Source organism: Oncorhynchus nerka, linkage group LG3, assembly GCF_034236695.1.
Source record: "Oncorhynchus nerka isolate Pitt River linkage group LG3, Oner_Uvic_2.0, whole genome shotgun sequence".
Taxonomy (NCBI): Eukaryota; Metazoa; Chordata; class Actinopteri; order Salmoniformes; family Salmonidae; genus Oncorhynchus; species Oncorhynchus nerka.
This window is the reverse complement of record NC_088398.1, coordinates 60,744,941-60,760,761: the sequence shown is the minus strand read 5'-3', so window position 1 is coordinate 60,760,761 and position 15,821 is coordinate 60,744,941. Positions and strand designations below refer to the sequence as shown.

The window sequence follows — 15,821 nt, the reverse complement described above, 5'->3', positions numbered from 1 at the left end:
AGTGATGGGGGGGGGGAAACTATCACAGTATTATTTTGGACAATATTATATCGATACTTGACTCCATACTTGTTTTTTTCACTAGGTAGAATTATTGAATCAAGCTAGTAGGGTGTACCTACGTCAACTCCGGTATTTATCATCATATAGCTTGTAATCCATCATTTTCTTTTTTTTTAGTAGTGGGCCAACATGTTTTCAGCACTTTTTTTATTTCCATGAATGATCAACTCATTTTATCAAGCTTTCTCGTTTCTCTGCAGCAGACATATAGTGAGCAATATATTTGGAACATCAAATCACAATACATATAGAATCTTGAGAATTGCAATACATATCGTATCGGCATCTAAGTATGGTGATAATACCGTATCGTGAGGTCCCTGGCAATTCCTCTCTCTCGCTCTCTGAGACAGAGCAACGTGCTGAGGCGGTGTATCTGGTCCATTCTCCCCTGGTGAGAGCCGGAGAGAGCAGGACTCAGCTCTGTTGTTTGACCTGCTGCTGTCAGCCCAAATGTTCAAATGGCACCTCTCTCACCCTCTCCCTTTCTACCTCTCTCATGCCACAACCTAACGCCAAAATGGCTACTCATCATTTTCCCACAGTGAATTACTCTATCCATACTTGGCCTATCCAGGCTTGAAACTTCCGGTATAGTCGCATTTTTGGGCTATGGAAATGAGAGCCGAGATGTCCCATTGGTGATATGACAGTATAAACTGGGGAATATTCTTAAAATAGACCTACATGGAATCACCATCAGACAGTGAATGTTAAGACTTGCTATTTATAAACTGGGAGTTGTGTAATAAGTAGGCTATTATATATGGTAGGGATTAGACTGAAATGACAGGGGCAGCATCTTTAACCCACTGTTTCCCAAACAAATACAATATGACTAGATCAATCCCCTCAGGGTTAATTTGGCCAGGCATTAGGAGAACAATTACAATAAAAATACAGTATGATGTTCTACAACATACTATTTTCCACCAAATCACCATCTTTGGGCCTCACTAGTCCTCCATAATCGTTCACTTGAATTTACCAAACAATCAGAGCACTTGTAGCCCTAAAAGGTGTCGTAATCAATAAAAGTTATTGGATAGCGCATGAAGAATGTGGTCAGTTGTGTATGATTTAATGTCTCATCATGGGTCAGGTCAGTGTTCTTTAGGCTAAACTGCAACAGTTGGACATGTGACCAACAAAGCCCCCCTCTGACTCAGCCCACAGTGTATTTGAACAGGTAAGCCCCCCCTATTTGAACAGGTAAGCCCCCCCTGCTTTGTCCTTGCCTGAGGTATTCCCCTGACCCAGGCTGCTGGCTGATAGTCTGCAGTCGTGTGTGTTGTACTCGTTCTGTGCGTGCAGGTGTTAAGCCCACTGTTAGCCCGCCCTACTGATGAGAAGTGACAGGAAACGACCTGGCTCAAGTACAGGGGCCAGACTCCTGCCTTAAATGGGGGTCAGGGGTCCGTCCTAAACACAGAGGGCTCCAAATGTACCCCACTCTGAAGGGAGAGGGCTCACCAGGGAGAGGAGTAGAAGCGGTGCTCATCAGGGCAGAAGCTAATCTGTGTTGATGCTTTTATGTAACTAGGTCACATGACCTCGCAGTGCTGTGATGTCACGTCTGCCCTACACTTGTTTTTGCTCAATCAGTCGCTAGTTCTCCTGCCTTGGAGACGCATGCAGAGGATTGACACACACACACACACACACCAACCGACACACGCAGCCCTGGCTTGTCCCCTCATCTCTACCACTGCTCTCCACACTCCGGTGGGACTCAGAGAAGATAAAAAGAAAGGGAGCGAGGGACTAGAAAAGAGGAATATCTGATTCTATTGGAGGAGAGTGAACAGACAGCCCGATGAGAGAGCGGGTGGTCCAGGTGCAAGGCCAGGACGAGATGGCCATGAAGCTGCTGTTCTGGGAACTGGAGCAGCACCTCAAGAGGTAAACTAAGACTTAAACTGGAGATGGACAATATCGACCTAGTCCCCCCTTACTGGATCTAGTCTACTGTTGACAATACTGACCTGGTCCCCCCCTTACTGGATCTAGTCTACTGTTGACAATACTGACCTGGTCCCCCCTTACTGGATCTAGTCTACTGTTGACAATACTGACCTGGTCCCCCCTTACTGGATCTAGTCTACTGTTGACAATACTCACCTGGTCCCCCCTTACTGGATCTAGTCTACTGTTGACAATAATGACCTGGTCCCCCCTTACTGGATCTAGTCTACTGTTGACAATAGTGACCTAGTCCCCCCTTACTGGATCTAGTCTACTGTTGACAATACTGACCTGGTCCCCCCTTACTGGATCTAGTCTACTGTTGACAATACTGACCTGGTCCCCCCTTACTGGATCTAGTCTACTGTTGACAATACTCACCTGGTCCCCCCTTACTGGATCTAGTCTACTGTTTACAATAGTGACCTAGTCCCCCCTTACTGGATCTAGTCTACTGTTGACAATAGTGACCTAGTCCCCCCTTACTGGATCTAGTCTACTGTTGACAATACTGACCTGGTCCCCCCTTACTGGATCTAGTCTACTGTTGACAATAGTGACCTAGTCCCCCCTTACTGGATCTAGTCTACTGTTGACAATAGTGACCTAGTCCCCCCTTACTGGATCTAGTCTACTGTTGACAATACTGACCTGGTCCCCCCTTACTGGATCTAGTCTACTGTTGACAATACTGACCTAGTCCCCCCTTACTGGATCTAGTCTACTGTTGACAATACTGACCTAGTCCCCCCTTACTGGATCTAGTCTACTGTTGACAATACTGACCTAGTCCTCCCCTACCATGTCTGCTAACAGGGTTAGTGTCTTAATACTGTAGTTGAAGAGGTATAGACTGTATGTCTGCTCTTACTGTACAGGAGTCTGGAAACAAGCAAAGGAAGGGATGCACTAAGCTGAATTGTCTGTCTTTTGTCTTGGTCAGACTAATGATTGGTCTGACAATTGGTGTTAAGTGTAGGGATGGGCATTTGAAATTATTTCAGAATATGGTATCCGAATAGTCTAAATATGTTTTTGTTTTTTTATAACGTAATTTTAAAATGGCAATGGATACTTGATCACGTGACTTGGGAGAGCTGGTGCGCTGCGCTGGTTTTAGCAGAAGGGTGGGGGAAGGGCAAGAGGTGCGGGGGCTGGTGTGTGTGGCACGGAGGAAGATAGCGAAAGTAGCCAAACCGACTCGTGCTAGTTAGATTGCCTATTGCATCAACAAGTTTGTCTATCATACCATCTGGTAGTGCCTCTCTTGACTGCACCAAGTCATTGCAAAGAAGCTAGCTAGCTACAGTAGCAAGCATATTTGCGGAAAGTAGTTTGGGGGTGTTGGTGCAGGGTTTTTTCGTGGGGGGTTCTGGAGCAACTTTTTGCCCGCGCTGCAGACTGCTATATATTTCTCACTTTATCATTTGTATTTCATAGACCTTTGACTGTTGAATGTTCTTATAGGCACTATAGTATTGCCAGCCTAATCTCAGGAGTTGATAGGCTTGAAGTCATAAACAGTGCTGTGCTTCAAGCATTGCGGAAAGCTGCTGGTAAATGGAGGAAAGTGCGGTTTAAATGAATGCTTACGAGCCTGCTGCTGCCTAACACCGCACAATCAGACGGCTCTATCAAATATCAAATTATAGACTTAATTGTAATATAATAAACATAGAAATACGAGCCGTAGGTCATTAATATGGTCAAATCCGGAAACTTATCATTTTGAAAAGAAAAGGTTTATTCTTCCAGTGAAATACGGAACTAGTCCATCATACAGAACTAGTTCCCGGCTGCACATCACAAAAGGACCGTTTGAAATGCGCCAATTAAGATTATAATTTTGATTACAACATGCGCAGAGGCTCTTTCTGTTTTAATGGAATAGGGTCAAAAAGAATTTCAGCTCAGATTTACTCGAGGCATACAACACAGTGTAGGTAAGACCTATAGGCCTAGTGTAGTAGTAGTAGTAGTAGTCATTCGGGTTCACAGTGTGGACTGAACCCAAAGTCTCCATACGGTTCTGTATGAATACATGTACCATTAAACCACTGAATAACCGTGCCCATCCCTCGTTACGTGTTTTGGAGCTGTGGCTTCTTCCTTGCTGAGCGGCCTTTCAGGTTATGTCGATATAGGGCTCGTTTTACTGTGGATATAGATACTTTTGAACCCGTTTCCTCCAGCATCTTCACAAGGTCCTTTGCTGTTGTTCTGGGATTGATTTGCACTTTTTGCACCAAAGTATGTTCATCTCTAGGAGACAATGTGTCTCCTTCCTGAGCGGTATGACTGCTGCGTGGTCCCATGGTGTTTATACTTGCGTACTATTGTTTGTACAGATGAACGTGGTACCTTCAGGCGTTTGGAAATTGCTCCCAAGGATGAACCAGACTTGTGGCGATCTACAATTTGTTTTCTGAGGTCTTGGCTAATTTCTTTTGATTTCCCATGATGTCAAGCAAATAGGCACTGAGTTTGGAGGTAGGCCTTGAAATACATCCACAGGTACACCTCCATTTGACTCAAATGATGTCAATTAGCCTATTAGAAGCTTTTAAAGCCATGGCATAATTTTCTGTAATTTTCCAAGCTGTTTAAAGGCACAGTCAATTTAGTGTATGTAAACTTCTGACCCACTGGAATTGTGATACAGTGGATTATAAGTGAAATAATCTGTCTGTATGCAATTGTTGGGAAAATGACTTGTGTCATGCAGAAAGTAGATGTCCTAACCAACTTGCCAAAACTATAGTTTGTTAACAAGAAATGTGTGGAGTGGTTGAAAAACGAGTTTTAATGACTCCAACATAAGTGTATGTAAACTTGCGACTTCAGCTGTATGTGTGTATATATATATATATATATTTTACATATTTACACTGCTCAAAAAAATAAAGGGAACACTAAAATAACACTGAATAACACCTAAATCTGAATGAAATATTCTTATTAAATACTTTTTTTCTTTACATAGTTGAATGTGCTGACAACAAAATCACACAAAAATGATCAATGGAAATCAAATTGATCAACCCATTGAGGTCTGGATTTGGAGTCACACTCAACATTAAAGTGGAAAACCACACTACAGGCTGATCCAACTTTGATGTAATGTCCTTAAAACAAGTCAAAATGAGGCTCAGTAGTGTGTGTGGCCTCCGCGTGCCTGTATGACCTCCCTACAACGCCTGGGCATGCTCCTGATGAGGTGGCAGATGGTCTCCTGAGGGATCTCCTCCCAGACCTGGACTAAAGCATCCGCCAACTCCTGGACAGTCTGTGGTGCAACGTGGTGTTGGTGGATGGAGCGAGACATGATGTCCCAGATGTGCTAAATTGGATTCAGGTCTGGGGAACGGGTGGGCCGGTACATAGCATCAATGCCTTCCTCTTGCAGGAACTGCTGACACACTCCAGCCACATGAGGTCTAGCATTGTCTTGCATTAGGAAGAACCCAGGGCCAACCGCACCAGCATATGGTCTCACAAGGGGTCTGAGGATCTCATCTCGGTACCTAATGGCAGTCTGGCTACCTCTGGCGAGCACATGGAGGGCTGTGCTGCCCCCCAAAGAAATTCCACCCCACACCATGACTGACCCACCGCCAAACCGGTCATGCTGGAGGATGTTGCAGGCAGCAGAACGTTCTCCACGGCGTCTCCAGACTCTGTCACGTGCTCAGTGTGAACCTGCTTTCATCTGTGAAGAGCACAGGGCGCCAGTGGCAAATTTGCCAATCTTGGTGTTCTCTGGCAAATGCCAAACGTCCTGCACGGTGTTGGGCTGTAAGCACAACCCCCACCTGTGGACGTCGGGCCCTCATACCACCCTCATGGAGTCTGTTTCTGACCGTTTGAGCAGACACATGCACATTTGTGGCCTGCTGTAGGTCATTTTGCAGGGCTCTGGCAGTGCTCCTCCTTGCACAAAGGCGGAGGTAGCGGTCCTGCTGCTGGGTTGTTGCCCTCCTATGGCCTCCTCCACGTCTGCTGATGTACTGGCCTGTCTCCAGCTAGCGCCTCCATGCTCTGGACACTACGCTGACAGACACAGCAAACCTTCTTGCCACAGCTCGCATTGATGTACCATCCTGGATGAGCTGCACTACCTGAGCCACTTGTGTGGGTTGTAGACTCCGTCTCATGCTACCACTAGAGTGAAAGCACCACCAGTATTCAAAGTGACCAAAACATCAGCCAGGAAGCATAGGAACTGAGAAGTGGTCTGTGGTCACCACCTGCAGAACCACTCCTTTATTGGGGGTGTCTTGCTAATTGCCTATTTCCACCTGTTGTCTATTCCATTTGCACAACAGCATGTGATATTTATTGTCAATCAGTGTTGCTTCCTAAGTGGACAGTTTGATTTCACAGAACTTACAACTTTCAAGAGTAAGTTTCATGCCTGACTGAGTTCCAGTCAAAAAATAAAGTGTTTGGGAACCACTGGTTTAAAGTGTCACTTCATTTGTCAGTTTAGTTGTGATGGTTGCGTGGAGGTAGCATGGTGATTGCATGGCATTGGTTAGTATGTGGTTGGTGCATGCATGATGTTGGTGAGTGTTTTTCTTGATATTAGTGTGGGATTGGGATCAGAGAATCACTGACTTCAGTAGGTCTCCAACCTAACTATGCAATATGCAGCCATATGGCACTAAAGGCCCAGCTACATAGTGGTCAAAATGCTACATGGAGCGTTTAATAGATTTTATCTTAGATCTGTGTTTAGGGAACCTCTACATCTACCTATTGAGCCCATACTGCATCCCATAAACTGCGTGTCAGTAAATCACATATTGAATGGACAAAAGAAGCAGTATTGTCAGAATTGGTGCTCAAATACCTGGGTCCGAGCCAGAATGGCCCATGTATGTTAACTACTTTTTTGTTTTTATTTAGGGTTTGGGTTAAGGGTGGGGTTGATAAATACTGTGCTTTCAACCTTTCCATTATGCCAGATAGTGACCTCCGACCTAGGCTATATGCTGCTTGTCATTGGCTGCGCACGTATAGATCAGTGACACTGAGAAGGTACAGAACATTGGTTAAGCGCAGCTTCCTGAAAGCCTGTCCCAGTATGCCCCTGGGTGCTTTATGAATGGAGCCCAGTATAGCTCAGGGCTAAGTAGCTTTGGTCGCAGTGTCACCGTGTTATGTGTGTTTAGGTAGACTGAGGTTAGGTTGTGCGCTTCCCAGGTGTATATTTGGGTCTTTATTTGGGTTAAAGACACCTCCAGGCAAAGAGGACAGGAAGTGTAGAAAACATTAGGAACACCTGCTCTTTCCATGACATAGCTTTCACCTGGTCAACCTATGATCACTTATTGTTGTCACCTGTTAAATCCACTTCAATCAGTGTAATTGAAGGGGAGGAGACGGGTTAAAGAAGGATTAGACAATTGAGACGTATGTGCGCCATTCAGAGGGTGATTGGGTAAGACAAGAGATTTAAGTGCCTTTGAACGAGGTGTGGTAGTATGTGCCAGGCGCACTGGCTTGAGTGTGTCAAGAACTGCAACGCTGCTGCGTTTTTCAATTTCAACAGTTTCCTGTGTGTATCAGAATGCTGTTTTCAACACTCTCTACCGCACCTGCCATTTCTGAATGCTCGGCTGTGAAAAGCCAAGTGACATTTACTCCTGATGTTTGACCTGTTGCACCCTCTACAACAACTGATTTATTATTTGCCCTTGATGGTCATCTATTAGAAAAATCTGTCCTTAATGGCCATGTACTGTTATAAATCTCCACCCTGCACAGTCAGAGCCTGGCTCCTCTCTAGGTTTCTTCCTAGGTTCCTGCCTTTCCAGGGAGTTTTTCCTAGCCACTGTGCTTCTACATCTGCATTGCTTGCTGTTGGGGATTTTAGGATGGGTTTCTATATAGCACTTTGTGACATCTGCTGCATTTGATTGAATGGTCCACCACCCAAAGGACATCCAGCCAACTTGACACAACTGTGGGAAGCATTGGACTCTATATGGGCCAGCATCCCTATGGTATGCTTTTGACACCTTGTAGAGTCCATGCCCTAACAAATTGAGGCCAGTCTGAGGGCAAAAGGGTGTGCAACTCAATATTAGCAAGGTGTTCCTAATGTTTGTACCCTGTGTATATTCACTGTAGAGGTCGACCGATTAATCAGAATGGCCGATTTAATGTTTTCATAACAATCGGAAATCTGTATTTTTGTTCGCCGATTTGATTTATTTTGAATACCTTTATTTAACTAGGCAAGTCAGTTAAGAACACATTCTTATTTTCAATGACGGCCTAGGAACGGTGGGTTAAATGCCTTGTTCAGGGGCAGAACGACAGATTTTCACCCTGTCAGCTCGGGGGATCCAATCTTGCAACCTTACAGTTAACTAGTCCAACGCAATAACGACCCGCCTCTCTCTCATTGCACTCCTCAAGGAGACTGCCTGTTACGCAAATGCAGTAAGCCAAGAAAAGTTGCTAGCTAGCATTAAACTTATCTTTATAAAAAACAATCAATCATAATCACCAGTTAACTACACATGGTTGATGATATTACTAGATATTATCTAGCGTGTCCGGCGTTGCATATAATCTGACTGAGCATACACGTATCTAAGTATCTGACTGAGCGGTGGTAGGCAGAAGCAGGCGCGTAAACATTCATTCAAACAGCACTTTTGTGCGTTTTGCCAGCAGCTCCTCGTTGTGCGCTGTTTATGACTTCAAGCCTATCAACTCCCGAGATGAGGCTGGTGTAACCAAAGTAAAATGGCTAGCCAGTTAGCGCGCGCTAATAGCGTTTCAAACGTCACTCGCTCTGAGCCTTCTAGTAGTTGTACCCCTTGCTCTGCATGGGTAACGCTGCTTCGATGGTGGCTGTTGTCGTTGTGTTGCTGGTTCGAGCCCATAGAGGTGCGAGGAGAGGGACGGAAGCTATACTGTTACACTGGCAATACTAGAGTGCCTATAAGAACATCCAATAGTCAAAGCGATATGAAATACAAATAGTATAGAGGAAAATAGTCCTATAATTCCTATAATATCTACAACCTAAAACTTCTTACCTGGGAATATTGAAGACTCATGTTAAAAGGAACCAACAGCTTTCATATGTTCTCATGTTCTGAGCAAGGAACTGAAACATTAGCTTTCCTACATAGCACATACTGCACTTTTACTTTCTTCTCCAACACTTTTGTTTTTGTATTATTTAAACCAAATTGAACATGTTTCATTATTTACTTGAGGCTAAATTGATTTTATTGATGTATTATATTAAGTTAAAATAAGTATTCATTCAGTATTATTGTAATTGTCATTATTACAAATACATCTTTAAAAATCGGCCGATTTGAATCGGTATCGGCTTTTTTGGTCCTCCAATAATCGGTATCGGCGTTGAATAATCATTATCGGTCGACCTCTAATTTACTGTTGGATGGACTCAGTACTGAGCACTGGGATATGTTTGAACCTCAGACTAACACCAAGCCAACTTCTGCAGAACTAGATAACTTTCTGTGAATTGTGTGTAAAGACAGACACCTTTCCTATGACTGATAGATCTGTGAATAACTGGATGAAAGGGTGGCCTTAATGACTATGTAGTAGCCTATTTTGTGTTTATCGTAAATGTGCTCCCAAGTGGCGCAGCGGTCTATGGCACTGCATCTCAGTGCTAGAGCCGTCACTACAGACCCTGGTTCGATTCCAGGCTGTATCACAACCGGCCGTGATTGGGAGTCCCATAGGGAGGCGCACAATTGGCCCAGCGTCCGGGTTAGGGTTTTTACCGGGGTCGGCCGTCATTGTAAATAAGAATTTGTTCTTATTTTTGTGTAAGGCTCTAGTGTGTGTCTCTAACTCTGTGTCTCTGTTTGGTATTAATCCCTGCACCCTGCTGGCAGGATTAAGACATTCTTCAACAGTGGCCACCCTCTCCCTCCCTTTATCCCACCCATCCTCTCAGGTATCCCAGCCATCCTCTCTCCCTCCTTTCCTCCCAGGTAGTATGTGTAAAAGAGGAAACTTGCATAAATCACCCCAGCTCAGCACACAGCCTGTACACAGTGGGGGTCAGATTTCTGTCATATGTGACTGTGTGGAATGTAAGATGTGGGACGGGTTGAGTTGTGTGAAGTGTTTTTTTTGTTGTCTGTTTTTGAGTTGTGTTTAGGGTGTGTTTGAGATCTGTGTGTATATGATGTCTTGGATATGTGGATGAGTGTTCCACACTGTTTCATTCTTCCCCCTGAAGTACTGAGACGGCAACACTCAATCCCCTGTATGTGTGAAGGTTTTGTCTGCTGCACATAGTAGGCCAACTAGGATGCTCATCCACATCCTTGTCGTGTTATGGTTTGCATTAAAATTAATATAGAAACTAGGATCTCTATGGTTAATGTTCTGGATTTCAACAAGAATGAAACCCTCACTAGGCCCTGTCTTATGAAATAAACAATGCTCTCATAGCTTTAGGCCTACTTTAGGGACTTGTTGTTCAGAAGTCCTCAAAGGGAGAATGTGCAATCCTCTCCCCTGGAACGTCAAGTCCATATTCACACATTCTAGCTCCCTGAGGCAAGCCTGCGCTTGTGTGTGTGTATGTGGAGTTTACTAAATAATTTTCTCAGCCAAAACTTTTACGCAAATGAACAGAAGCTGTTTTTTTTGTTTAACTCTAGGCCATTTTACTGACAGTTACTGTAGATGGATCACCATAAAAGACAACCTTTAGGCCTTTACGGTGTCTTCCATGACAAGCAAGGCATGTGTCCATGTGCATTCTGTACATCCAAGTACTGAAGTTGTATAACAAGAGAAAGTATATTTCTTTGATTTCGAGCTTTAGTTTGGTGTAGTTCAGACTAGAGGTCGACGGATTAATCGGAATGGCCGATTTAATTAGGAACGATTTTCAAGTTTTCATAACAATCGGAAAACGGTAGTTTTGGACGCCGATTTAAAATAATAATACAATTAAAATAAATGTAACACCTTTATTTAACTTGGCAAGTCAGTTAAGAACACATTCTTATTTTCAATGATGGCATAGGAACGGTGGGTTAACTGCCTTGTTCAGGGGCAGAACGACAGCTCTTTACCTTGTCAGCTTGGGGATTCAATCTTGCAACCTTACAGTTAACTAGTCCAACGCTCTAACCACCTGCCTCAGATTGCACTCCACGAGGAGCCTGCCTGTTACGCGAATGCAGTAAGCCAAGGTAAGTTGCTAGCTACCATTAAACTTATCTTATAAAAACAATCAATCATAATCACTAGTTAATTACACATGTTTGATATTACTAGTTTATCTAGCGTTGCATATAATCGATACGGTGCGTATTCGCGAAAAAGGACTGTCCTTGCTCCCATGTGTACCTAACCATAAACATCAATGCATTTCTTAAAATCTTATTTTTAAACCTGCATATTTAGTTAAAAGAAATCCAGGTTAGCAGGAAATATTACCCAGGTGAAATTGTGTCACTTCTCTTGCGTTCATTGCACAGAGAGTCAGGGTATATGCAACAGTTTGGGCCGCCTAATTTGTCAGAATTTTACGTAATTATGACCTAACATTGAAGGTTGTGCAATGTAACAGGAATATTTAGACTTATGGATGCCACCCGTTAGATAAGATACAGAACGGTTCCGTATTTCACTGGAATAAGAAACTTGTTTTCGAGATGATAGTTTCCGGATTCGACCATATTAATGACCTAAGGCTCTTATTTCTGTGTTATAATTAAGTCTATGATTTGATAGAGCGGTCTGACTGGGTGGTGGTGGTAGGCAGACGCAAGCTCGTAAGCATTAATTCAAACAGTACTTTTGTGCGTTTTGCCAACAGCTCTTTGCTGTGCTTCAAGCATTGCGCTGTTTATGACTTCAAGCCCATCAACTCCCGAGATTAGGCTGGTGTAACCGATGTGAAATGACTAGCTAGTTAGCGGAGTGCGCGCTAATAGCGTTTCAAACATCGCTCGCTCTGAGACTTGGAGTAATTGTTCCCCTCGCTCTGCATGGGTAACGCTGCTTCGAGGGTGGCTGTTGTCGATGTGTTCCTGGTTCGAGCCCAGGTAGGGGCGAGGAGAGGGACGGAAGCTATACTGTTACACTGGCAATACTAAAGTGCCTATAAGAACATCTAATAGTCAAAGCGATATGAAATACAAATAGTATAGAGAGAAATAGTCCTATAATTCCTATAATAACTACAACCTAAAACTTCTTACCTGGGAATATTGAAGACTCATGTTAAAAGGAACCACCAGCTTTCATATATTCTCATGTTCTGAGCAAGGAACTTAAACGTTAGCTTTCTTACATGGTACATATTGCACTTTTACTTCTCCAACACTTTATTTTTGCATTATTTAAACCAAATTGAACATGTTTTATTATTTATTTGAGGCTAAATTGATTTTATTGATGTATTATATTAAGTTAAAATAAGTATTCATTCAGTATTGTTGTAATTGTCATTACAAATCAATTTTAAAAATCGGCTGATTAATCGGTATCGGCTTTTTTGGGTCCTCCAATAATCGGTATTAGTGTTGATAAATCATAATCGGTCGACCTCTAGTTCAGACGCCAATGTTTCAGCAGCACTGAACAGATATCAGCCTGTGATGAGCTTGTCTCTGGTGCAAAATGGCTGCCATGGCATCACCCAGTTGCTTGCTGCACACAGATAATGGATATGTTGTGTTTCTTTGCCCCATACAATCGAAAGTGCTTGGAGCATCTGGAAAAGCGCTATTTAAAATGAACCCCTTAATTAAGTTGATGGAAATCTCCTACCTCAGAATCAAAACATCTAAAGGTTCTTACAGCTCTTATTTCAGAGGTGTAGCTTTGGGTCAGGGAGAAGCCACCCCACCAGGCACTAGCCTATAGTTTCTGAGTCTGTAAATATGAGGAAGTGATCAGTTGAATCCGTGCTTTAGGTCTGATGGTGTGTTTGTGCTGTCTTTGATAGAATGGGTGGTCATTTTATCTTGTTTTGCCATGGTGGCATGAGTAGAAAAAGCCCAATATCTCCAGTAATGGTTGTCGTAAGGTGTGTTGGGCACAGGGCAGGTACATGTCTGACTTAGTGTAGACAAGTCAAGGACTCTGGATGGATAGTCTACAGCAGTGTTTCCCAAACCTCTCCTCAGCTGATTTAACTAATGAGAGGCTTGATGATTAGGTGACCATTTAAATCAGCTGTGCTAGTTCTGGAATACATCAAATACCGGCTGAGGGTATTCGAGGAGGTTTGGTTAACAGGTCTACAGTCTCTGATTAGATTTTTCTAACATTATTTTCATGAGGACATTAACAAAACAAGTACATGTTGTTATCCATCTTGCCTGTCAATTCACTTACCCACTCCTTAGTTTTTTTGCTTACAGTCAATAGGTATTTTGTGTGGCTAAAGCTATTTTGGGGGGGGACTGACACACAACTGTTCTAATTTCTGGAGCACTAATAAAATGAGCAAATGCATCTATCTAAAATAGAGACATGGTGCAAGGAGCATTTTCAAGTGAATTTGGTTAGTATCTGACTCATCTATGGTTTGAGGGGCCTGTGTCCCTGGCACATATACAAAACGTGCTGGAAGAGTTCTGAATGTATTTGTTCACTTGTAATTGGGTATTCTTAAATGGTTTGAGTAAATCCTGTGTGGACAGGAGTGTTGTTATCCTTGTGTGGGGCTGTGCTCATAGTAACCGCCAGGGGGCGGTATGTTGACGTGCAGAACGTGTATACAATTCAGATATGTTCAGTTGTTTTTGGATCCACAACGATCTTGAAAGGTTATTTTCTACTGTGTGAATGATTGATTCGTTTTTGTTCATAATATACACTTTCATCGCGTTTAGTCATTTTGATAGTTGTAAATGTACCAAATACATTTTTCATTTGTCCATTTCTCGTGTGTAATTCCTGGTATTCGGACATTTCTTGGTAGCCTGATTCTCGACAAGTAAACATGTCCCTTTGTGTCTTTGAAGTACTGTAGTGTTCCTCACCATCTCATCCGGTTTTTCCCAGTTTCGAAAGAGGGTGCATCCTCTAAATAATTTATGAAAATGAAATCAGCTGAGCTGCAGGTAGGGGCGTTTTCTACATACATTATGCAAATATTAGTATCCCTCCACCAATCGGGTGCATCGGAGCGCTGTTTTTCTTAGATGCATTATGCAAATGTCCCCGGGCTGCAGATTTTCAGCCGAGCGGAGATGAGCTGACCTTGGAGATTCTTTGTGCTGCAGCGGTAGATAGATGTTCAGGCTTCCCGGGATACGAGGCTTTTCTGAAGGGACATAAAGTGCCTGCTAACGCCTCTCCGAACCACGGAACTAGAGAATGTGATTTGTGATACACGATAATCGTCGAGAGGAGTTTTTCGTTGCTTAAAGCTTGGTTTATATCTGTGATATAGCATGAATAGTCCGTACTATACAACAGTGGCGATGGATCTCGGTGTTTGCCAGTTAAGGAATTTTTCTATCTCGTTTTTATCTTCGTTACTGAGCACGGATAGTTCACCTGTCAGGCTCGACAATAGGTAAATATATTTTACGATGACATTGTGCTGCAAGGAGGATGCCTATTGCTGGCAGCTAATAATATTTCTGTATTCCGAAAGAAGCGCTGCTTTATACACTGATCATACAACACTTAGTCTATGTATTATGGAGAACTTGATTATTAAAATAAAAGTATAGCCAAATGCCTTTGTTTGACGTTAATGCTGAGGCTGCCATTTTGATTGGGCTCAGTGAGAGAAAATGCACTTGTCGTGATGGGGCATTACTAGGATGGCTTTGCTTATTGCTGGCCCAGGAAATGCTGTAGCTAACCCCCTTAGTTGATTTACATTGAAGACAGTAAAAGAACATTAGTTGATTTACATTGATGACAGTAATATAACATGTACGGCTTCTTTGTGGCATTTGAGAGGAATAGTCTGCGGTCTATTCAATACACCCTGAACACTTGGCTCTAGAATGGTCTTCAGTCGAAGTGATGTCACCTGTATAAGGATATTTATACTGTATTTCATTGTATTGAAATGACTGGTGTTAGATCTGCAACATCGACAGTAGTTGCTTTCATTCATTCTTACCGATGCAGTGTATTAAGACTTCTTTTCTTTTCATTCTTTCAGTTCGTCAGGAGCCAGTGTGGTGGCCATAGACAACAAAATTGAACAGGCTATGGTAAGTTTATGCAATCTAAAACTCGCTTTATCTGCAAACTATACTACACAAATCACATGCGAATATAACTTATTTCGAAGAATACATTCGGAGAAAGGTCAGTTAAAAGAAAAGGTTGCTTCAGTTAGCGCAATGAATGGATTACATAACCACGTAACCAGCGAGAACTGGGAAGTCATACAACACACAGGCTTTTGCTGATTCTTTCTAAACGCTACTGGATTTGAAAAACCTCGAATCACCTTCGATTTGCACGTTACTTTGTAACCCATTTAATTTGGCGCTGTTACATAGATCGAGAATAGCTTGATGCTCTGGCAACAATGTTGCAGCATATGGTGTTATTATGCGCCTTGACGTCAATGTCATATTTAGTTTGCCAAAGTGTATTTATGGGGGCCTAGACGTTAGCCAGGTTTGTCATCACGCAAAGTCGTATCCAGATTACCATGGTAGCACATGGGCCATATGTACATTTATGTAATGTGTACTATCCACTTCTGTAAAACACTGTATCGATTTCTACCTGAAGCTACCATTTATTTCAATAGACACGTTGACACAGGGTGAACGAGATGA

General features: G+C 42.9%; 1 protein-coding gene across 4 annotated transcripts in view; it reads left to right on the top strand.

Moving 5' to 3' along the window:
- The window catches only part of tsc22d1 (TSC22 domain family, member 1), a 60,326-nt gene that overhangs the window by 41,888 nt on the left and 2,617 nt on the right, over positions 1 to 15,821 (top strand). For 2 of the 4 annotated variants that reach the window (XM_065014040.1, XM_029638238.2), the window contains one exon: positions 15,191 to 15,242. In XM_065014040.1, coding sequence (XP_064870112.1) covers positions 15,191 to 15,242 — 52 coding nt within the window. Of the gene's footprint in view, positions 1 to 1,714; positions 1,966 to 12,523; positions 14,588 to 15,190; positions 15,243 to 15,821 lie in introns of those variants that run through there. The other 2 variants (XM_029638268.2, XM_029638262.2) reach the window with 2 other exon arrangements.